This window comes from Emys orbicularis, chromosome 5 (assembly GCF_028017835.1).
Source record: "Emys orbicularis isolate rEmyOrb1 chromosome 5, rEmyOrb1.hap1, whole genome shotgun sequence".
NCBI classification, from domain to species: domain Eukaryota; kingdom Metazoa; phylum Chordata; order Testudines; family Emydidae; genus Emys; species Emys orbicularis.
Window position 1 is genome coordinate 77,169,593 of NC_088687.1, and position 25,546 is coordinate 77,195,138.

General features: G+C 43.2%; 1 protein-coding gene across 1 annotated transcript in view; it reads right to left on the reverse strand.

Annotated features, from left to right (window-relative positions):
- Window positions 1–623: 623 nt before the first annotated feature.
- GPM6A (glycoprotein M6A) overlaps window positions 624–25,546 on the reverse strand; it is a 204,108-nt gene continuing 179,185 nt past the window's right edge. Inside the window, exons 4-7 of the mRNA XM_065404875.1 lie at window positions 17,286–17,439; window positions 15,025–15,101; window positions 14,054–14,119; window positions 624–776 (exon numbers count right to left, since the gene is read on the reverse strand). Of these exons, the coding sequence (XP_065260947.1) occupies window positions 624–776; window positions 14,054–14,119; window positions 15,025–15,101; window positions 17,286–17,439 (450 nt within the window). The remainder of the gene's footprint in view (window positions 777–14,053; window positions 14,120–15,024; window positions 15,102–17,285; window positions 17,440–25,546) is intronic.

The window sequence follows — 25,546 nt, forward strand, 5'->3', positions numbered from 1 at the left end:
ATGTTAACAAAGATAAGAAGCACTTTTTTTTTTTTACCTACTATTACAAATTTAGAAATTGCACCTTTAATTGTTTAAAATGTTCTTAGGACCCACAATCAAGACGGCGACTAGGCCATCTGGCAAGACTTCCAAATATGAAGGAAACTCATCAGTGTGTTTTCTCTAGATATTGTACATAATGTGCAATGGTCCCTTTGACGTATACCTGTAGTTAAAGTAGATACTGAAATTAAAACTAAAAAGTATAAAAAGCTATTTTTTTCAAAACCATATAAGAAACAATGCAAAAGGTGTTATGCATAACACATACAAAGTGATTAAAAAAATCAAACACATCTCCGTATTTGACAATAGTTAGAATCCTCGATCGAACAGAACTAATTTGTTTAAGAGGATTCAGGAAAGGCTGTTTAGGAGCTTTGCAGTAGAGAATGGTCACACAAACTATTAACTAATTAGGAAACCAAGTGCTAGACAACCAAAAATTGTACCTGGGCGATTTACAAGTCACCCTAACTATCTTTTGTGAGAAGCACTTCCTTTTTTTTTTTTTAATGGTTAGATGGCCTTTAGTTAAACAACAAAGCATTCAAATGTTAGAAAGTAAGACAAGGTTTCTCTTATGTGTATGCATTGAGCCGCTCTTTAGAGCGGGTAGAATGAATATCATGAAGCTCTTGCTCCTCCTTTGACTTAATATCCTCATACTTTTGCATTCTGCACGCATCTTTCACATAGGCCCAGTTAGCAGACAGAACCATGAGATAATGAACCTGTAAGAGAGGAGATAGGGAGTTAGTAACTAATTGCATAGAAACAGAATATATTCAAAGTATTGAATATTGAAAAATTAAGATCAAGATGTTTAGATGGGATCAAAATGCACTGAGCAGAGCAGGTTAGGGAGCGGAGTGCAAAATCGGTGTAAAGCTCACCTTTGAAATTCATTGATCCTGGGGCTATTCTGTGCATGGCATGTTCCCTCTGCACTGTGATAGAGCAGCCTACAGACTGCTCTAACTTACATTTGGCTGCAATGGCCATAAGGCCAAAAACATAGAGGAGGATCAGCATGGCACAGGGGTGTCCCAGGCATGCCCTCTTTCCCCCTTTTTGCTAGCAGCAAGGAGAGTGTGTGACAAAAGAGCCCCTCCATCAGCCCTACATCACTATTACAATCAGACCATGGATCTGGCTCAACATAAGGTGTAGGTGGTTTCTGATGCAGGAGAAACTGCGTACTCTGAAGTAGATGCCCATATATCTGCTTGGCTCCAGGCTTCTTAGAAAGGCCAGAAATGCTTGAGGAACTGCCCTGACACATAGAACCTGGGAAACTAGTGGAGACATCTTTACAGAAAGCAAGGCGACAAAGCCATCCTGAATTCTCCTGGGGTTTCTGTCCTATCCTTTACCCTCTCCTACAAAGGAGGAAAAGGAAAGGCTCATCTATAAAGCAGACTTTCATGTTAACTATTATAATTAATTAGAATCAACTTTCGAACACACCCCCAATCTAATCCAATTGGGTTGGGGGCACGCTAAACAGGGCTTCGAACTCAGGGAACCTTGGTCTCTCCAAGAACAACAAATATAAATTGGTGATCCTGTACTAGGAATGTTCATTGACACTGTCTCCAGAAAGGTGGTCTTGATTCAAATGGACAATAACATCTGTGTTGAAGAAATGCTGCAGATGTGAGAGTGGGCTTTGTCCCACAATTTCTGATTATCATTTAACTGGCATGGAAGGAGATCATGCACACAGTCAGTCTGAGTTGATCCATGCTAGGTATTCATGAATGGTCTCTGTATCAGGGAGTGTTGGAACAAAGAGGGAACCCTGGTGATGGATCTCTGCCACTCAACTGAACAAGAAGCCTCATTCACCTCTGATAGTAAAACTCCTGGCAAAGCTCAGAAGAGACAAAGGTTTGGTAACCCTGATCACTCTATTATGGCCCAGGCAATTGGCTTTATTGATCTGGGATTGCAGCTGACCAAAACTAATCCCATCAAACAGAGTCTGCCCTGGCACACAAGGCACATTGTTCTACCCTAATCTGGAACCTTATCCATGAAAGTTTGGCTCCTAACAGGGCAGAGCTCCACAGGTATTGAGTATGTGATGAATGGGGGCTCAGGTCCTCCTGGCCATTTGACTACCATCTACCAGAAGGACTTGTGATTGGAAAAGGTACAAATCTTTCTCAGAGACGTGGAGAAAGGCAACATAGAGAAAACAGGATATTTTTTATTTGATCTACACACAAATATTTGAACTTCTTTGCCAGTTTGAAACAAACTTGAAGACTAACTCCCTCCAGTTTCATTTTGGCCTATCATGAACTATTTAAAAGTAAACAAGTGTCTCTACAGCCCCATGTTAAGTAAAACATGTGTCTGACACACCGGAAGCCCCTCCTCCCCATTAAAAAAATCATAGTACCACAGTCCTGACAAACCCAATGAAATTTCCTTTGGAGCTCAAGTTTATTAAAAGGAAAGTCATTTTCTAGTGGCAATGACTTAAGCTTGTAGAACTAAATAAAATTCTGGGTCTAATGACTGATCCTCAAGATACTAAGTTTTAAAATAATAAAGTGATGGTTTATATTTATGCAAGATTCTGCTCCAACATGATTTTGGAGTTCCTTTTTAATGAGTCCATTACACTGCCAACATTAGGCCAAAAGTCCAAAGCTTGGTTTGAGCTGGGGGCCTAGTTAACAATGAACAATATTGGCTAAAAGAAGCTGAATAAACAAGAGACAACCTTGCTTCTTACTAGATAAGCATAGTCAGCAGAACTCCAGATAGGGAGCGGTAATTAGTGTCCTTATCAGAAGTTACAGACATACCAAACATTGGACGGGGCCTCAAATGTCCACTTCTTAGTGCAGGAAGGAGATAGCAAATACCCTCCCTAGAGTTCCATACCAGCCTAGAGTTCATGGAGAGGCCCAAACATGTCAGTATGAGATATGACATCCTCCCTTCCACAGATGCATCCCCCTCCCCCCCAGATGCCAATGTTAGCTTTTAGGAGCACAATGGGGCACCCTGAAAACAATTTCTATTACCATGTACTTTTCAATGTCTTTTGTTTTAACCCACAGGAACGTACCTGTTGGACAACCGGAAGAGCTACCTCATTCCTATGGACCCCCAAATCAGAATTCAACTTATATATTTTATAATTATACACTTTATACATTGTTTGAGGAAAAACATCTGTGTCTCAACAGTACGTTGCATGTTAACCTGAACCCTGGGCGGAGCCATTATGTAATCTTTTAGACTATTGGCTTATTGTGCTTATCTTGTCTTGCTGCTAGAACCTATCCAGGGGCTTGGGACCTCCCACCCCATCGCTTCCCTCTGCCCACAGATAACCTATATAATCTATTGTAATCAATTGCTTGGATGTGTCTCTGAGCCCAATAAGCAAAGTGACACTCCGCCAGCGCTGTGCATAAAAAACCCACGTGCTTGACTCTACACGGTGTCCATTTTGTTCCTTCAGATGGGGGCTCGTCCGGGATGCAAGCTTGTGAACTGATTGGGGAGCTGAGACTTAGATCCAAATAGGAGAGAGTATGTTTAATTTACCATCTCATTAAGCCAGGGATAGAAGTCTCTCATCCCCTTCAGATACATCTTGTTCCCACTTTTTAAAATGTAAGTGCAAAGGAACCTAGACACGTGTAATCCAAGCATAGGGGTTAAATAGGGGTACCAATTGGGAGGATAGACGAGTGCAAGAGGGTTACGTACTGTTTAAACTAAGGGGTGTGTTACGGAGGACTTGGACAAACCACCAGCAAGCGATTGGCCATGAGTTAAGCCCAGAACTGGCTGGGTACGCAAGCCGTAGGCAGTGCGAACTGGTGGTCCCATTTCCTCATTGCACATAACATTGCAAGCCCATTTTGTTCCTTCAAAGTCCATGCAACTTTTTATTTCATTTGACACCAATATCCTAAGCAACACTGATACTAAGAAGGCCATGTCTCAATGGCCGTCTAATTGAATTTCACACTTCTACGATCTGGCTGGCCTAAAGCTAAAGGACCATGTCAAGGTTCATTCAATCTGAAACAGGGCTGCTTCCACTGCCTGCCTCAGGTATGTTTCAGTTTCAGAATTATGCCAGGCAGCACATCGTCCTCATTCCATGCTCTTATGAAGCCCTATTCCTCTCATTTGGTCTTTAGGGAGATATTCTGATTCAGTCTTTCAGTATTTGTGCCCAAAGTAGGGGAGTCCAAACTCTTCTGCCCCCTAGAATTTAATTTGGATGTCCCTTATTTGAGTTAGCCAACATTTTGAAAATTTTCTTCCCCTCTGAATGCATCCTATAAGCTTCCCATCATATAAGGCTGTTTTTTGGGAGCCAATGTACTCACCGCACACATTAAAAAAACCAACAACACTTTTCTTTAAAAACAACAAGGAGTCTGGTGGCACCTTAAAGACTAACAGATTTATTTGGGCATAAGCTTTCGTGGGTAAAAACCTCACTTCTTCGGATGTGAGGTTTTTACCCACGAAAGCTTATGCCCAAATAAATCTGTTAGTCTTTAAGGTACCACCAGACTCCTTGTTGTTTTTGTAGATACAGACTAAGACGGCTACCCCCTGATACTTAACACTTTTCTTTCTTATTGCTATTGGTCCTGTTGCAGCATTATTGTTTACACCTTCTTACAGCAATATCTCAAGCCACTTCCTCTCCAGAAGGAAGAATCTTGTTCAGCTTGCATCTTAAGACAAGACGAATTATATATTTTGTAATTCTGCTTCTCTGCAAATATCATACTGCAAGCTTCTAACTTAACCGTCACCCCTCAGAGTTGGGAGAAATATCAATTTGTGTTTTTATTTATATATGAACCTTTTGATGTTCTTTCTACTTCCTTCAGTAAATTTAATATTTATTGTTTATATTGTTATTTGTAGAGCCTTTGCTTCCTACTCATTCAGGTACTGACAGGAAAGTTCTAAGAACACCAGTTTAAAAGTTCAGGATGGTGCCTAACTACAGATAAGTGTGGCTGTTTCTTACCCCTGTCTGCTACCACTGTCCTTAGGAGCCAAAAAACGTTTAGAGCATGAGAAGTCCTATCAGTCTAGTCCTTGAGTGGTGCAACCCAGAGTGAGAACCTTGCAAGAGAACAGATTATTTTTCTCTTTCCAGAAGACCTGTAATGTTAATTTTTATATGACATATCAATTAAAAGTAGACAGGTACTTCTATATAATAACTCACCAACAGACCCATTGATTTTTCAAGCTGGAACATGGAACTGCATATGGGTGAATGAGCAGGTAATTAATTTGTAAACACAAGCAATTGTATCCTTAATATACAACTCTGAACTCAAAAGATAGGGTAGCTAGTGAGAAGAAACGGTCCATGGGTCAAATGATTTTGCTCTACAAAATAAGTTTACAGCAGAATGTGTTTCTTAAAAAAAGTATTTCCTTGACAAAAATTTAGATTCTTCTATATTTCAGCATTTGGGGATGGATGGGGTTAGCACTCGTGAACAACTCTTTTCTTTCGTAATAAGACTAACTCTGACAACTGTGTAAAGACACTAAAACAAAAATCCCATTCCTGTTCAGGAAGGCTAGTGAGGAGGAAATAGATCTGCACATGTGAAGTAATTTGGCGCTTGCAGATATCCCTATATTCAATGGTGTTAATATAATACAGTATATGACTGTTGTGACTATACATGTTCTTAAAGGTAATTAATTGTAACATTTAAGCTTCTCAGAAGTCCCTGGGATTATAGATGGAAAAAATTCTTAAATATAATTCTTAAATGACTGGTGATGAACACAAAAAACTTTATTGTTGTAGACAAATATGTATATTCTGGCTACAGCCAGACACTTGTATTAAATCTTTGCCTTTTAAAATAGTTTTATCAATCTGCAGCTTTGCAAAGGACTGGTGTTTGAATATCAATGATCTTGTTAAAAAGTCTGAATTCATTAATGGGAAAGATCTGTCATTGTTTCACACAGGCAGGAAAACAGCCAAGGCAAAAGGGATGTGTTTTAACTAGACTGCATCTTTATTCAATCATCTGGGAACTATCCCGCAATAACTTTTACAGTGCAGATTATCTTTCTTTCTTGTTAGAGGGCTGCCATCAGCCCTTCATCCCTACCTACAGGGTCTCAGTCTGGTGCTATCTCCACCCCACCACATATGAAGGTTAGGGCTAGGGGGAAAGGGATGTCTCCTTGCTGTACAGCACATTAGAAGCTCCAAGCAAGTTCCCCAGCTTCTTTAGGGGATTCCTTCCCCATAGTCTACTTCCAATTCCAGTTTGTCAAGGAACCAGACCCCCTATGGAACGAGTATGCATGCTGGACAGCTGTCAAGTGCAACAATTTGAATCTAATCTCCTGTCCTATCCATTAGGTCACTGGGCTGCTGTGAGTAGGGCAAAAAAACCCAACACCACCACAGACATGCTGGCCAATCTGGCAGTGAGGGGAGCTGCTTGTCCAATAGGCAGTGGTAGCCAGACCATAGGGGAAAAGACTTATATGGCCTCCCATCTGTTGCACAAAAACCAACAGTCTTCCTCAGAGCTGCATCTTCATGATTTGGGAGAGGGAGGTTCTTTAACCTCCCTCTCCCAAACATGAAGATGTATTCTGGTGAAGGAGAAAACCGTCCTTAAAGGGAACCAGCCCTTTTTGTCCATGCAAGTCAAAACAATGAGCCCTACCTTTGAGGCTGAGTGTGTGCAGTTTGAAGGACTGTGCCTAAAAAATGATGTATCACAAATAGGGCTGTTGATTAATTGCAGTTAACGCACATGATTAACTAAAAATATTAACTGCAATTGTAATCGTGCTTAATCGCACCGTTAAACAATAGAATACCAATAGAAATTTATTAAATATTTTGGATGTTTTTCTACATTTTCAAATATATTGATTTCTATTACAACACAGAATACAAAGTGTACAGTGCTTACTTTATATTATTATTTTTATTACAAATATTTGCACTATAAAAATGAAACAGAAGAAATACTATTTTTCAATTCACCTCATACAAGTACTGTAGTGCCATCTCTTTATTGTGAAAGTGTAACTTACAAATGTTGATTTTTTTTTACATAACTGCACTCAAAAACAAAACAATGTAAAGCTTTAGAGCCTACAAGTCCATTCAGTCCTACTTCTTGTTCAGCCAATCGCTAAGACAAACAAGTTTCTTTACATTTACGGGACATACTGCTGCCTACTTCTTATTTACGTCACCTGAAAGTTAGAACAGGCGTTCACATGGCATTTTCGTAGCTGGCGTTGCAAGGTATTTACGCTAAACATTCATATACCCCTTCATGCTTCGGCCACCATTCCAGAGGACATGCGTCCATGCTGACAATGCTCGTTAAAAAAATAATGCATTAATTAAATTTGTGACTGAACTCCTTGGGGGAGAATTGTATGTCTCCTGTTCTGTTTTACCCAGATTCTGCCATGTATTTCATGTTATAGCAGTCTCGGATGATGACCCAGCATATGTTCGTTTTAAGAACAATTTCACAGCAGATTTGACAAAACGCAAAGAAGGTACCAATGTGAGATTTCTAAAGATAGATACAGCACTCAACCCAAGGTTTAAGAATCTGAAGTCCTTCCAAAATCTGAGAGGGATGAGGTGTGGAGAATGCTTTCAGATGTCTTAAAAGAGCAACACTCCGATGCAGATACTACAGAACCCAAACCACCACAAAGAAAACCAACCTTCTGCTGGTGGCATCTGACTCAGATGATGAAAATGAACATGCATTGGACCACTCTACTTTGGATCATTATCAAGCAGAACCCATCATCAGCATGGACACTCATCTTCTGGAATGGTGGCTGAAGCATGAAGGGACATATGAATCTTTAGCGCATCTGGCACATACATATCTTGCGATGCCGGCTACAACAGTGCCATTTTTTTTTAAATGGAGATATCCTATCTCCTAGAACTGGAAGGGACCTTGAAGGTCATCGAGTCCAACCCCCTGCCTTCACTAGCAGGACCAAGTACTGATTTTGCCCCAGATCCCTAAGTGGCCCCCCTCAAGGATTGAATTCACAACCCTGGGTTTAGCAGGCCAATGCTCAAACCACTGAGCTATCCCTCCCCCAATGCGAAATCCTGTTCTCACTTTCAGGTGAAATTGTAAACAGGATGTGGGCAGCATTATCTCCTGCAAATTGTAACCAAACTTGTTTGTCTGACCGATTGGCTGAAGTAGGACTGAGTGGACTTGTAGGTTCTAAAGTTTTACATTGTTTTATTTTTGAATGCAGTTATTTCTTTGTACATAATTCTACATTTGTAAGTTCAACTTTCATGATAAAGAGATTGCACTACAGTACTTGTATTAGGTTGTAATAAAAAATAAATATAAAATAAGCACTGTACACTTTGTATTCTGTGTTGTAATTGAAATCAATATATTTGAAAATCTAGAAAACATCCAAAAATATTTAAATAAATGGTATTCTATTATTGTTTAACAGTGCAATTAATCGCACGATTAATTTTTTTAATCGCTTGACAGCCCTAGTCACAATCATTCTACATGGCATATTGCTAAGATGGACTCTTTGACGTTAAAAAAAATTACCACTGCAAATAAATAAAATATGTCCTTTCAGATTCATCATCCCAATTCAGGAGGGAGATTAAATACTTTCAGCTAAAACACTCCCTAAAATTCGTATTTCCCCAGAAAACAGCATCCAAGACACAATTTGCCATCCGTTTTTTGGAAAAAACATAAATTAGTTTAATTTTCCAATACTTCAAAATCTGCAGTCACTGCTCAGTGCCTGAGGGCCAAACATTGCCTTTTGGACACATGCAACAGAGCTCCAGTGTAGTCAATGCAAGCACTTGAGGGCAGAATTAGGACCAACAGGTCTGTTTTTTTGGCTTTGCTAGCACATATTTAGAATAATAGTTTATCCCCAAAATACATGGGACTTAAGATCAGGAAAGCCAATACTCAGTCCTGGACTAAGTGACAGGTTTGAAGTCCAATACTGCATGATCAATCAGGATTAGGAACTGAGAGCTTTATTCCGTGAGACTGCAAGGATTTCCTCACCACAGCCACCTTTCAGTGTGCATCCAGGGTCCACAGCTGAGGGCTGGATAATAGGGCTGCATCCAGGGTGACGTTTCTTGTTCCTGGCTGACCTCTTTTTCTACTTTTCCACAAGGAAGATTAAGAATTTGTCTACAAAGCGCTTTAGTCCACACCAGCATGGTTTAAATTCTAGTGCACACTAGCATGTTGCACGCTAACTGGCCCATGTGGACCCTACTGGCATGTACTAAAAGGTTTCCTAGTGCGTGTTAATCTAGTACTGTCTGAAATAGGATGGGCAGTTAGTGTGCAACATGGTAGTGAACACTAGAATTTACACCCTGTTGGTTTGGACTCAACCACTGTATAAACAAGCCTTAAGGAAGGCTGAAAAGAACTCAGGATGGTGCCTTAAATTCAAACAGGAGACCATCTGCTCCTTCAACATGAGGCAGGAAACAACTTGGGATTCTGCCAGCACAGAGCTTAGAAGTTAGATGCAAAACTTCCTGTATCACCACCTGCCTGAAGGACAGAGAAAAAGACCACATTCCCTCATTTACACCCAGGAGCAACCAAGCAATGGAAAGCTATGCTTCATGAACAAAACACGTAACAATGTAGTGGCATGAGTGTATCTCAGAGCAGAATGTGTCACTTGGTGTCACTTCAAGGCTGCTGTACTACCTTCTGTTTATAAACCAAATTCGGTCCTCGGATACATGCATGCAGTTCCCATTGAAGCTGTATGTGCCTATCTGCAGCCAGAATTTTACCGTGTGCTTAGCTTTTGGTAGTCTTAATAATTTTCTATCGGAACAGTTGCATGCAATAGTGGTCCAAAAGGGCATTATCTGTAACTAATATGATGCAACTAATACATCTCTCTATAACTGCCATGATTGCATGCACTGATTTCTATGGAAATAATGGTTCATGGTACAATTTACTGAGTAATTAAAAAAACAAAACCAAATTAGCTCAATGAATACAAAGTGAGCATGAACATGGAATGGTAGACAAGACTAAACACAAATGGGCTCTCTTAGCCAAGCAATGCTAGGAGTGGCAGAGGAAGAATCTGCTGAGGAGAGGTCCTGGAGTGAAAAAGCCATGATAATGTCCCAATATTGTTGAGCTATATGGGTGCTTAGAAGTGGCAGTAGCTACACATGCCAGTGTACATAGGGTATGGAATAAACCAAGCACCCACACTACCACAACACACCCCAATGGGCTGTGAAGAACTGTGTTCCATACTGGTCACCTTCCCTGATCACATCTGGAGTACTGGCAACCTATTATCGCTCTTTTCTGCCCATTGCATTGCTGGGGAGGGGCTCCCGACACCCTCTACCCCCCTCTTTAGAGGACCCACTTAAGTTACTGATAATTTAGCCTTCTCTTTTACTGATACCTGGAAACCAATATCAGTCTTTGCAGAAATATCTAAACAGTTTAAATACTCTTAACTTCTCTTAAAATAATTTGTCATCAGAAATGCTCCCTTTCCCTCACCTTCGCCATATTGCCTACCTCTTAAAAATTATTTCCCCCTTTGCTTACTATAATCACTTTAGCAAAATTAAAAATTCTAGCACAAAAGCAAACAATGAGTTCACTTGCTTTAAATAGCTACTTAGAAAGCTATTCTCTTCAGTTCATGAATCAGAGGGAAATATCAGAAAATGCATGATTTTTCTGATGAATATATTAAGGCTTTCTCCAGTTAATTAGAGTGCTCTGTCCACACATTTAACTTGAAATTATTGGCCATAGATAAAATAATACTTCTTTGGCAAAGTGGCGAGGGAAGAGCACTTAGTTAATTCTTTTTTCCCCAAGCTGCCTCAAATCTTTCCGGAAATACCTGCTGTCACTTTGGGTTCAAATAGGGTTTGTCTGCAGCAGTTCAGTGAGCTGCTACTTTTTCCTGCCTTGGGATCCAGCATCTAATCTTTCATGTTAAAAAAAACAACCCTATTTAAATCCTTTATGTCTCTGAAGAAAACCTTCAAAGTGTGAGCAAAGTATAAACTGATGTAATTATATTGTCTTGAATCTGTCAACAGCCTGAGAATAATTCTAAGAAAATTGTGAGCTTTCCTAATACATTGCAATTAGATGTTTACTCTGAAGCCTAACTATGGGATTATTAGTGTAAGTGTAGCTAATTATTTTTCTGATGAGCAAACTACACAAGAAAAAATGGGAGACACACTCCCTTATAAAATCTGTGCAATCTGCTGTGCATGCTGTCTCAGTGTGGCATTGTAAGTGGACTGTGCTCAAGCTGTGGTTATAATTTAGGGAATTACCAAAACTGCAACCTGCCTAAACTGTCTCACTCAGAAAAGCTGTCTTTAAAGAAACATTAGAAGCAGTCATACTTGAAAGTTATGTGACGGGAATAACTAATTCAGAAGTGGTATATGTTCTGTGTGATTGACATATCAGCATAGAGGGGCTATTATCAGAGATGGTTAAATTGGTTTGGGCAAGAGAAGGACTGAGAAGGCATCCGCTCCCCAAACATAACCTGAACCTTATTTCCAGGTCAGATACATCCCCAACTCCCATTGAGACTATTCTGCTGTGTGGGGCCTAGCAGTCTGTCTATAAGACCCCACTGATGCTCAGTCATTCCTATGTTTGGAGTCGCTCTGCGCCTCATTTCTATTTATTCCTCAGTCTATATTGCATGCCTATGGGAAATCTCCCTTTTTACATAAAGATATGTGCTATGGGGCGGAAGGTAAAATAGCCCCCACTCTGGCTCCTGCCACCACAGAACGTGTGGAGATTTGAAGCTTGTTTTATGCAAGCAGGGAAGTCTGAATGAGGATCACCAATAGGGCAAAATTGGTGGTTTGGATAAAGCAGCATTGCCTCTAAGGAACTGAGTATAAAGGCTGAGAGCCAAAAGCTCCTAAACCTCAAAACCTCCGCCACAAAATCACTGTGCAGCCTCGGAAGCCTACTACTTCCCCGGTGTGGAAAATATTAAATGATACGCAAGTGCTAAGTGTTTATTGTTAGCTGAACTTTTAAATACTTATCTGAACCAATGATCCTTTCACGAATTTCCCATCACTAGAGAATATAGCTTAGATCAGCCATGCAGTGGAAATATAATTTTCTCTTTAAAATGGTATGGCATTAGTATTTCTTCTTGATGAAGAATAGTCTGCTTTTGGAAGAGCTGAGAGTTAATCACTTAATGGGGGAGGGATAGCTCAGTGGTTTGAGCATTGGCCTGCTAAACCCAGGGTTGTGAGTTCAATCCTTGAGGGGGCCACTTAGGGATCTGGGGTAAAATCAGTACTTGGTCCTGCTAGTGAAAGCAGGGGGCTGGACTTGATGACCTTTCAGGGTCCCTTCCAGTTCTATGAGATAGGTATATTTCCATTTATTATTATAAAGTACTGATCATTCTACTTACACAGTACTTTTCATCTTGAAGCAATTAAATATAATTTTTAGACATTAATTTTCTTGCTACTCTGTCACAGTAGCAGAGGTAGCTGTATTGTAGATGTGGAAACTGAGGCACAGAAGTTGATTTGTTCAACAGGGCTACTAGTTCAGACCACTTGACCATTCCCTCCTCTCTCTCTTTGCCCAGTATAAAGGTGTAGAAGATAGTAAAAACTACATCTTCAATTTGTAAGGATGAACAGTAGTTTTCTGGCTGGTTTGGTGTAAATTAAACATAGTTTTCATAGGTGAAAAAATAATCCCCAAAAAAGCATTATTATTAATAGGCTTGGAAGGATTAGATTTTTATCAGTAAATGTTGATCTCAGTCACAAATTGACAAAAAATATTTCCATCGATAATAATGAAAATTTACAGATTAATAAATTTTCAAGCAGCATTTCTCTTATTTTACTTTAGAGTTTGATTTAAGGCAATTTACTTTACGTGTATATTTTGACATATGATGTTGACAGTTTGTGTTTTAACTGTTATAAAGCTTTAACTTTTTGAATCTCAGTGTCTACTGTCATTAAATAATTTTTGTCTGGCCTAACCACATTATCTGCTCCCCCATACTTCCTGCAACTGTGAACATTTAAATGAATAAATATTTTTAAAAATGCTTAAAAATAAACATCGATATTATCGGTCAAAATTCTAAAATAATAAAAATGGAATTCTCCCAAACCTAATTATAAATCATATTTATTGCAGTGGTACATAGGGGCCAGCCACAAATGGTGCTTAGCACTGTACAGACACAGAGTAGCAAACAGTCCCCATTCCAAAGACTTTACAATTTAAATAGTCACAACAGATGCGGGGAAAGGGATATAGCACACACACATATACTTCATGACAAAAATAACACACTGTCGAGATAATTTTGGACAATTTAGTGTTATATTTTGGGGAAATTCTACCACATTCATAGCAATAAACAATGTTCATTGGCAAAAATGGCAACATTTCCTCCTGGATAAAATCTAAGAGCTCAAGCTCTTCCTCAATCTCTGCAAAAGGATGTTTGTCATTTTAACAGCAGCAGCATAGCTGAAAATGAAAATGAAGAGACAGTAGGCAGGCATGCGCACACAGAGGAGGGCATGAGGAAGAAAAAGTTTGGTGGGATTGCTCTGTGGTTTGCCCCAAAGACCCTTCTAAACACAGCAGAGGAACAAATACTTAAAGGAATTTTAATATTAAAAAATCAGAATATGCTGTTTAAAGGAGGCGCTAGCATAAAATAGCATTTTAAATTAGTAATTAAAAAAAATAGTTAACGGTATCCCTTTAAATTTATATGCCTTATTTTTTCTAGTAGTAATTGAATGTATTTTTCAGCTACTTATACATTACTGTCAGCAGTAGAATTAACAGGATGTGTCAGTGATTTAGATGTGGCTGTATGTTCAGGGGCAGTGTATCCAATAGCTTACCATAGCAATGACTGCTGCTCCAGCTCCAGCAAGTGCCACAATGAACAAATGGAATGTCATGTTTAGCTGTAAAGAGGACAAAGAAAACAAATTTCATAGTAATAACTCTACTTGGAAACGAAACAAAAAGCCAACATCTGACAGAGCAAACGACTACTTTCCTGCTGCCATTGTTCTGCAGAAGTTAATGATTCAGTAATATTTTTGGCCAAATTCACTGCTGGCATGGTTGATATGAAACTACAGTACTGTGTGAGTGCAGAAACTCCATCCATTTTGTTTTCAAAGTTGCTGCAGTCTGTAACCAACGAGATTTACATGCACTGGGGTGAAATCCTGGCCCATGAAAGCCAACGGCAAAACTCCCATTGATTTCAGAAGGGCCAGGATTTTAACAAGTGTGTTCATTTATGGAGATGTTACTTTTGTTTGTTTATGTTGTTTTCTTTGATCTAAAATAAGAAAAATAATAATCTGAATTAAAATATATGGTGTTTCTTTATGGAAAAAATACAACAAAGTGTGGATCCATCAAAGTCATGGGAGTTAGACTCCTACACCAGTGGGAAAAAATGGTCCAGTGAGTTTAAAAATATTACTGCTCTGTTACAATATAACCATAATTTCTTCTAATTCCTTGTACTCTCTTTTTTTCTAAACATAAGGACAATAGTGTTTTTCATAATTTCTTCTCACCATGTAGCAGACATATTAACCGTCAATAAAATCTCAAATTAAAAGTTGCAGGTTTAATGGAATGTAATTACAAAAATAATAGCTGAAGAAACTATGTTGATGGAGTATGTTTTCTAGGGAAAAAGAAAAGCACTATATTTTTTCCTTGTGCCTTCATTCTATCACTTTGTCTATGATTAAAGAGTTAAGTGTCAGAGGAAACCATATATGCCAGTTACTTCTTACTAAAATGACTGTTATGGATTTGGCAAATAAAACTTAGCCCATTTACTCACCTCAGTAGATTCACACATCCTCAGGAAATTTTCAGACATGGTGCAAATCTTCTTTTCCTCTCCAATAGTTACAATTCCTGAAACACATGAAATATTCACTAGATTTAGTATTCAAAGCATTCAGTAGATTTGTTCAAAGGAGCTGAGGAATCCAAATTCTTGGATGTTAGGTAGAACAAAGCAACTGTGGCTCATATTTTACATAACAGGAAAACAACCACTTAGGTCTTCAATTGGTCTCTCTCATTGTCATGAAGCTGACATGTTACCCTTTTGGTAACAGTATGAACGGAAGCAACACACAGAATGATTCCTCAACCCATTTTTTATATTTTCATTTTGGATTTTATTAATTCCAGCCAACAGGGTATTCAAATATTAGAAAATAACTTTCAGACAGTGCACATATTAGGCCTGTTGGCACATTCAAAAACATTCTCTGTCCTTATGCTGAAGAATGTGCTAGGGTCAGGATCCAAATTTGCTTGTCTGGTGCAAAGCATCTGTTAGAGGCTATAAAAGTATGTTACCCAGAGGTGTGCTTAATCATCTGTTGATAATGAATGCAGCTGCTTACAGTAAGGGAAACAAGAAGCTGCTGTACTGTTCCCTTTAGCATGTGACAAGATACTAAATCACAGATTAGCCTGTTGAAAACTACTGTGTTACTGTGCCTTCCCTGTAGGGGATCAGTGGGTTTTTTGCAGGACTTGCAAACCAGATGGAAACTGTAAGGATTATATAAATAAAATACAGATGCAAACGTTAACAAAACAAAAGCCCCATACAGCATTTCCAGAGATAAGCATTGACCTTTAAATGTCTCTCAGATCACTTATCTTCTGGGGAGCAAAGTAAGAAGACTAGCTGTTATTGAATCATAGCAGTCAGAAATGGAAAAAAACAATCCATCAAATCCACTTCTTCCAGATGAGGACAGAGACCTGTTGCCTGGATGATACTGAGGCACTCTTTCTTCCTCTATTGCTAAGCTATCAGATAGACAAAAGAGCTACAGGAAGAGGCTTAGAATTGACTAAGCAAAGACTAAGGCAGGCAGAGTACAGACATTCTCTTTGCAAGGCACAGGAGCCATGCCCCTGCCTCCTCCCAGTCAGAGAGTGGATACTGAGGGCAGGTCTTCACTACGGGGGGGGGGGTCGATTTAAGATACGCAAATTCAGCTACGCGAATAGCGTAGCTGAATTCGACGTATCGGAGCCGACTTACCCCCCTGTGAGGACGGCGGCAAAATCGACCTCCGCGGCTCCCAGTCGACGGCGCTTACTCCCACCTCCGCTGGTGGAGTAAGAGCGTCGATTCGGGGATCGATTGTCGCGTCCCGACGAGACGTGATAATTCGATCCCCGAGAGATCGATTTCTACCCGCCGATTCAGGCGGGTAGTGTAGACCTAGCCTGTGACATGACAGGGAAATGACACAAGAATGTACTCAGTTTAAACCTATGCCTGGTCCCTCCTCTAACATTTTGAGATGTTTCTCATTCCCCGCTTCAGCACTGCCTTCCTCCTTATTTCAGTCTTAACTCCTCCTTACGACTTATGTCCCTCATCTCCTTTATCATATCTGTGAATACCCTCCACTTTGTTGCCATCTTTCTAAGCTGACCAGAATCGGGAGCAGTTTTCCAGCTGCAGACTCACTACAGACATTATCACCAGGATGGTAGCAGTTTCCAACTAATATGTGGTAACACTGTGTATACAGATCAATACTACGTTTTTATGCTGTATTGCATTGCAAGCTCATTGCTAATTTTCTGTCTACTGCTGCCCCTACACCAGTAAGTCTTTTTTACTGCTTTCCAGTACCCCCACGCTCCTACTGTATATCTGGGTTTCAGATTGTTTCCCCTGTATGTAGCAATTTGCATTTTTCCTAGTTGACTCTCAGTCATATTCTTATTTCCTGTTCATATTTCTAATTTCTCTCAGCCTTTTTGCATGTTTTCTCTATTTTCAGTAGTGTTTGCAATAACTCCAATTTTAGTGACATCTATGAATTTAACTGATGTGCCTTAAACCTGCACATCATTGAAATGATAGAATATAGAATTACTTTTTTGTTGGTTTGTTTACCAATTTAAATACATATTCTGCACCTACTTGTAAGGTATTAGACATAATTTTGGAAGCATCTAGGGTTTGCAGACAACATTCCCAAGAAATATTTCTAAAAGGCTGCTTTGTTAAATGGGTTTGAAGTCTCAATTCATATTTACCATACATCATTCACCTACCAAACTGACGAAGGTCCAAGCAGAGATTAGCCCCTTCCACTAAGGTGGTATTTCGGCAAACGGTCCACAGATTGAAGTACATGTAAACAGGCAGAGAGGTGAAAGCTGTGACCCCTAGCCAGGCCAGCATGAAGATGTATGTCAGCATAATAAACTATAAGAAATACAAAGGAGAAAGAGAGAGAAACAAAACCAGTAGAACTTTTAAAAAACTCTGAAACCAGAACAATATTCCATCACAAATACAGAACCATACCCAATATTCATGCAGCATTCTCAGTGTTGTTTTTTGTTGTTTGAAAGTTCCATTACTTTCTTTGTGTTTAATAGATGTTTGTGATCTGCCCAGAGTAAGGGGCAGTGCACTATTGTGCTGCCTCTGGAACAGCCCAGGAGTGAGATTATGGCTCCAGAGTCACAATCTTCCTTCTGAGCTCCCCAGTGCTCCAGGGTCTATACCTGATCCAACATACATCACATGATGTGCTGATGTAACTACCTCACTGGGCACCATGGGGACGGTGTGGAACCAGCTCTCTGCTCCTCCTCTCCTCCTAGACAGGAGAGGAGGTAGTGGCTCCAGTGCAAATAACTGGTAGGAATGTAAGGGAGCTCCTTGTATGATTCTATGCTACCTTGTGAGCTCAAGCCACAATTTGGCCCATAGTTAAAATGAATCACATGCCATTGCAAGCAAAGCATCTCATTGACTTCAATGTGCATTGGATCAGACACAATGAGGCACCTCTCTCATGTGCTTGCAAGCCTGAAACTAATACAAAGGGATTTCTCATTATAAAAAAAATTGGAAAATGTACCTCCATCACTAGGCAAAGCATTGAATCATGTTTTGTAAACTATGTTGCAGCTATGTAGTCTCCGAGTGCTATATTTTTAACCTCCGGTTTCTGGAGTAGAACAATTTAAAATTCTAGCGGTGTATTTATAGCAACCACTGAACTCCATTTGACTTCAGATCCAAAACCCATGTTGGCCCATGTAACATCTAGAAGCAGTGAGTATGCTTCAGTGTCACAGTGCTGACTATCTGAGACAACTAGTACAGTATTCCATTAATGATTGCTCTTTTCTTCTTTTGTACTGAACAAGTAAACTGTGTAAAGACCAAAAAAATATGCCAAACTGCTAAAAACAATCACCGAACCTGCACTTAAACACTGCAGCCAAACACCCACATTTTGGTGGCTTCAGAAATGGACATTGATCGAGATTTTGCAGTACAAAATGCTCCATATTGAGGAACTAAATTTTTTTAGTATGTTTCTGAAATAGTTGCACAGTCCCTGTGATGGGGTACCTCCCCCACATAGGCATAAAAGGGGTTAACCATGCCTTGCCCCAGAAGTAGCAATGGAGGTGAGTACTCCAAGCAGCCCAGAGAGGGTGTGGAAAGCACAGCAAACCAGGGTGGAGTTTCAGGGAGCAACCAATCAGGGCCCGGCATGCTCAGATAAAAGGGACCTGCAGGGCAAAGTAGTGAGCAGTTGTTGCTGGGAGCCCAGGGAGGAAGGACTGTGTCCCTGGAGGGCTGAGAGAACTAAACACCTTGGACAGAGCAGCAGGGACCAGGGAAGCAAGTGGGAGCTCCTGGCTGGCTGCTGGGACTGAGCAGCTGAGTGCCCTGAGGTGAGGGCGAAGAGGATGCTGGGGCCATGGGGAAGAGGCCCAGGAAAATATAACAGCATTGACGGAGGTTACAGAGGAGTAGCAGGAGGCTGCTAGTTACAGGGTCCCTGGGCTGAGGCCTGGAAAAGTGGGTGGGTCCAGGTCCCAACCACTAGGGAAATGGGTGGACGGTTGTACAGAAAATAATCCCCACCCAGAAGGGGGAAAACACGGATGGCGACCTAGCCAGAGGGCTGAGTCGCAAAGAGGATGCTGCAGTTCTGGGAGCTGAGAGAGGAGCTGTAGGTGGGAACAAAGACAGATTGCCAGCATGCAGATTTTGGATAGGGCAGTCAGCGTCAGGCTAATCCCCAGCATGACCAGGAGGAGGTGCCAGTCTGGCGATGAGGGCTGCACCCCATGATAGTCCCAATGACAGCCTAAAGCCTGAATCCCTACAATGCATATCAAACACTGAATCTGAGAGTGAGGAACTAATCTAAGTAATTGATCTGAATGATCTGCACAACAAGCCAAGAAAAAGCTAGACCTTAAACAATGAGGAAAACAGTAACACATGTTCTGGTTCCTCTAAAGAAAGTTCTTTTGCATAATTTTAAAAAACCCAAATATAAAATCCAGTATGAGGACTTTATATCACTGTAATACTGTGACTACGTTCCTGTCTATGTTACTACAATAAAAGAAAGCTAAACATGGCTAGATGTAGAGTTAAGTAGCAGTATGCACCAATTTACACCTGTGATACACCCAGACCAGTTGGGAACAGCAGAGTAACAGAAGGGAGATATACTGGCCACTAGATAAGTAGTTTTCTGTTCCCTGAGTGACCAGAGCAGGGGCTGCTCCAGGCTAATAGACCACCTGACTCCAATTAACCTGCTAAGAGTCAGGTGAGGCAGTTAAGCCCCTGACACTAATTAAGGCCCCTCTGATGCTATAAAAGGGCTCACTCCAGTCAAGACAGGGGGAGCCAGAGGAGAGGAAGTGTGTGTGGGAGGAACTGGGAGCAAGAGGTGTGCAAGAAGCTGAGAGTGAGTAGGCGTACTGCTGGAGGACTGAGAAGTACAAGCGTTATCAGACATCAGGAGGAAGGTCCGGTGGTGAGGACAAAGAAGGTGTTGGGAGGAGGCCATGGGGAAGTAGCCCAGGGAGTTGTAGGTGTCGTGCAATTGTACCAGGAGGCACTCTAAACAGCTGCAGTCCACAAGGCCCTGGGCTGGAACCCGAAGTAGAGGGTGGGCCCGGGTTCCCCCATACCTCCCAACTCCTAATCAAACACAGGAGGAATTGACCTGGACTATAGCTTCTACCAGAGGCGAAGGTCTCTGGACTGTTTCCTGACCCACAGGGTGAATCTGTGAAGCGAGCAAATCCGCCAATAAGCGCAGGACCCACCAAAGGTAGAGGAGGAACTTTGTCACAACTGGTGTCAGGAGTGGGATTTGGGGTGCACAGCGCGGCGGAAGGAGGAGGGTGATTAAAAAAAAAGGGAGAGGGTTTATTTATTTTTTCACCACAATGGATGACATAGTGCGGGCACTGATACAAGCTACGGTGGCCCAGCAGGAGGCAGGGCGTGTCCAGGCAGCCGCCCAACAGGAGGCAGGGCGGCTGCAGCAAGAGACTAATCGCCTGCTGATGGACCAGGCTGCTCAAGACCGAGCTATGTTGCGAGAACTGGTAAGCCAGGTAAAGACCCTTACAGAGCTGAACCGTGGTCATGATGGGATGCGGCTCATACAGGCCAGCCATTGGCTGCAGAAAATGACGCGGGAGGATGATGTAGAGGCATACCATCTGGCCTTTGAGAGGACAGCCCTACGGGAGGCCTGGCCTCGAGATCAGTGGTCTGGCATCCTTGCCCCATTCCTGTGTGGGGAGGCCCAGAAGGCCTACTATGATCTGCCTGAAGAGGCTGCAGCAGACTACCCCCAGCTGAAAGTGGAGATCCTGGCCAGATCTGGGGTAACGACTGCAGTGCGGGCCCAGCGGTATCATGAGTGAAGGTACCAGGAAAACAAAACCCCGCGGTCCCAATTGTATGACCTCATCCATCTCGCACGAAAGTGGTTGCGAACTGAGTCCCGGAATCCGGAAGAGATACTAGAGGTTCTGGTCATTGACCAATACATGAGGGGACTACTGCCAGACCTTCGCGCTTGGGTAAGCCAGAACGAACCCTGCACCTACGATGAGGTCGTCGCATTGGTAGAGAGGCGAAGGACGGCAAGGGAGCTGACCCGACCAGTTAAGGAAGAGGCACCCCGGGTTAAATTAGCAGCACCAAGCCCCAAAGCTCGGGTGACTGGGCCACCAAGAGGGCCCAGGTGGAAAAAGAGAGGGGCTGAAGGCCCACTAGAGGCCACAAAGAGTCGGAGCACTGAGGGAGAAGAGGATTGGGATGTTAGACTGCCCAAACCAAGAGACCTGGGAATGCCTAGGGCTCCATACAAATGTTATGCCTGCGGGGAGTGGAGACACATAGCTGCACAGTGTCCCAATGCTGAGGAGCCTATGCAGTGTAACCTGGGGAACTGGGCAGACCCATGCTCCCTAATCCACCTTGTGGGGGTCTCACTAACCCCACATATGTATACCAGACCAGTGAAACTAAATGGGGTAGAGACCACAGCACTGGTTGATTCGGGGAGTGCTATCACGCTTGTCTTGGGGAAGCTCGTGAAGCATAATCAGCTGCTGTGGGCTAATCATATGGGGATAACCTGTGTCCATGGGACAGTTGGTTATTACCCTACCATCCCAGTAAAAATCGAGATTCAGGGGAACACTACTGAGGTAGCAGCAGGTGTAGTCCCTAAACTCCCATACCCAGTGCTCATAGGGAGGGACTTCCCAGGGTTTGGAGACTTACTCTTGGTAAGGGGATTGGAGAAAGGGGGAAACCCTGAAGTTAGTGAGGCATCCACAGTAGACTGTCAACCCCCAGTCTTCTCTGAAATATCCCCAGATTTGTTCTCCACTCCCAGACAGGGTAGAAAGACAAAAAGGGAAAGGAGGGCAGCTAAGGCCTTGGGAACCCGAATACTAACCCAAAGCCAGAGGGTCACTCTCGTAGGTAGGCGGACCCGAGCAGCTGAAAAGGAGGCCACCCAGGAGGGAGAAGCACCCGAGTCTGACCCCCACCCTAACACTTCTGAACCAGTAGAGGCAACAGAGACTGGCCCCCTAGATCTCCGGCAGATTAGCCCCGGGAGAGGAAATTTTGGATGGGACCAGGCAGAAGACACAAGGTACGACAACATTAGGAAGGAGGTGACTGAAATAGATGGGGTCCCCGTGGAAGGGAAAACCCAGGGACCAGGACCCTACTTCATAATGAAGAAGGATCTCTTATACCGGGTTGCACCAGTACAGGGGCAGAAGGTACAGCAGATCCTAGTAACTCAAAAACACCAGAATGCTGTATTAAGTCTTGCCCATAGTCATCTTTTTGGGGGACATTTGGGGGTAGAGAAGACCCTGGCCAGGGTCCTACAATGGTTCTTCTGGCCCGGAGTACATGAAGAAGTGCGGAGGTACTGTGCGTCCTGCCCGGAGTGTCAGCTGCACAGTCCCCGTCCCTACTTGAGGGCACCTTTAGTACCCCTTCCCATCATAGAGGTCCCCTTTGAGCGAATAGCCATGGATCTAGTGGGACCCCTGGAGAAGACAGCCCGGGGCCACCAATATATACTTGTCATTCTGGATTATGCTACTCGCTACCCAGAAGCCGTCCCCCTGCGAAACACGGCCTCTAAAACGATAGCTAAGGAGTTGGTGGGGATCTTTGTCCGAGTGGGGCTACCAAAGGAGATATTAACAGACCAAGGAACCCCATTTATGTTGAAGCTAATGAAGGACCTCTGTACGCTGCTCGATATACATACCCTGAGAACTTCAGTCTATCATCCGCAGACTGATGGGTTGGTAGAAAGTTTTAACCGAACCCTCAAGGCTATGATAAGGAAGGTGGTAAGTCGGGACGGGAAGGACTGGGACACCCTACTACCTTACCTTATGTTCGCTATCCGGGAGGTACCTCAGGCCTCAACTGGATTCTCCCCCTTTGAGCTGTTATATGGGCGCAACCCCGAGGCATCCTGGACATAGCCAAGGAAATTTGGGAGGAGGAACTCAGTGAGGGGAAGAACATAATACAGCATGTGCTACAGATGAGGGACCGGATAGCCCGGGTCATTCCCATAGTGAGGGAGCACCTAGAAAAGGCCCAAGAGGCCCAGCAAACCTACTACAATCGTCAAGCCAAGGTTCGTCAGTTTCAGCCCGGTGACCGAGTAATGGTACTGGTACCCAGGGCCGAAAGTAAGCTGTTGGCCCAGTGGCAAGGGCCCTACGAAATAGTTGAACCCCCGTAGGGGAAGTAAATTACAAGGTGCGACAACCGGGACGTCGAAAACTAGAACAGATATATCATGTCAACCTTCTGAAACCCTGGCATACCCGAGAGGCGTGCACAGTGGTTCGGGAAGACCTACACCCAGGGAACAAAAACCCTGGACAGGTGAGGGTGTCTCCCGATCTAACGACAGCCCAGAAGAAAAAGGTAACTGAGATGATCGCCCAATATCAAGATGTATTCTCAACAAAGCCGGGTCGCACAACTGGGACATATCATCACATCGTCACGAACCCTGGGGCCAGAGTAACAATGAGGCCCTACCGGGTGCCAGCAGCCAAAAGGGAGGAAATAAAAGCGGAAGTCAGGAAAATGCTGGAGATGGGGATCATTGAAGAATCTCACAGTCAGTGGTCCAGCCCAATAGTGTTGGTGCCCAAACCTGATGGCACCACGAGGTTCTGCAATGACTTCCGGCGACTAAATGAGATATCCCAGTTTGATACCTACCCTATACCCCGCATAGACGAATTAGTAGACCGTCTGGGGAATGCCCGGTACTTAATGACCCTAGACTTGACAAAGGGGTACTGGCAGATTCCCCTAGCTGAAGGTGCAAAGGAGAAGACGGCGTTCTCTACACCAGAGGGTCTTTTCCAGTATACGGTCCTTCCTTTTGGACTACATGGGGCCCCAGCTACCTTTCAGCGCCTCATGGACAAGTTATTACGCCCCCATGCCAGCTATGCTGCGGCCTACTTGGATGGCGTGGTGATTCATACCCCAGACTGGGAAACCCACTTGAAGAAGGTGGGGGCGGTCCTTGATACCTTCAGGCGAGCTGGCCTTACAGCAAACCCTGTTAAGTGTGCTGTGGGATTCACAGAGGCCAAATATCTTGGCTACGTGGTAGGAAAAGGTCTGGTGAAACCTCAACTGAACAAGTTAGAGGCCATCCAAAATTGGTCACGACCAAGTAGTAAGAAGCAGGTCCGAGCATTCCTAGGGGTGGTGGGGTATTACCAGCGTTTCATTCCCCATGTTGCCACAAGGGCAAGTCCCCTAATGGACTTAGTGAAGGCCCGTGGTCCGGATCCAGTCAGATGGTCCGACGCAGCAGAGAGGGCATTTGCAGACCTACGGACTGCCCTCTGCAGTAACCCCGTATTGATAGCCCCGGATTTCACCAAGGAATTCATCCTTCAGACAGATGCATCCGAAGTGGGGCTAGGGGCTGTCCTGTCGCAGATGGCTGGGGAAGAGGAACACCCAATTCTATACCTCAGCAGGAAACTCCTTCCGAGGGAACAAAAATACGCAGTGGTAGAGAGAGAATGCCTCGCTGTAAAACGGGCCATGGAAACGCTGCGTTACTACCTGCTGGGGCGCAGATTTGTCCTTGTGACCGACCATGCCCCTCTTCAATGGATGCAACGGAACAAGGAAAAGAACACAAGGGTAACCAGGTGGTTCTTATCCCTCCAACCTTTCCAGTTCCGCATACAGCACAGAGCAGGGAGTCGGCATGGCAATGCCGATGGCTTATCACGTGTACACTGTCTGGCGTCCCAAGCTGCCCAACCCCTTGGTGTTGAGCAGAGGGGAGGGATATGTGATAGACCCAGACCAGTTGGGAACAGCAGAGTAGCAGAAGGGAGATATACTGGCCACTGAATAAGTAGTTTTCTGTTCCCTGAGTGACCAGAGCAGGGGCTGCTCAGGCTAATAGACCACCTGACTCCAATTAACTGCTAAGAGTCAGGTGAGGCAGTTAAGCCCCTGACTCTAATTAAGGCCCCTCTGATGCTATAAAAGGGCTCACTCCAGTCAAGCCAGGGGGAGCCAGGGAGAGGAAGTGTGTGTGAGGAACTGGGAGCAAGAGCAGTGCAAGAAGCTGAGAGTGAGTAGGTATACTGCTGGAGGACTGAGAAGTACAAGCGTTATCAGACATCAGGAGGAAGGTCCGGTGGTGAGGACAAAGAAGGTGTTGGGAGGAGGCCATGGGGAAGTAGCCCAGGGAGTTGTAGGTGTCGTGCAACTGTACCAGGAGGCACTCTAAACAGCTGCAGTCCACAGGGCCCTGGGCTGGAACCCGGAGTAGAGGGCGGGCCCAGGTTCCCCCCATACCTCCCAACTCCTGATCAAACACAGGAGGAATTGACCTGGACTATAGCTTCTACCAGAGGGGAAGGTCTCTGGACTGTTTCCTGACCCACAGGGTGAATCTGTGAAGCGAGCAAATCCGCCAATAAGC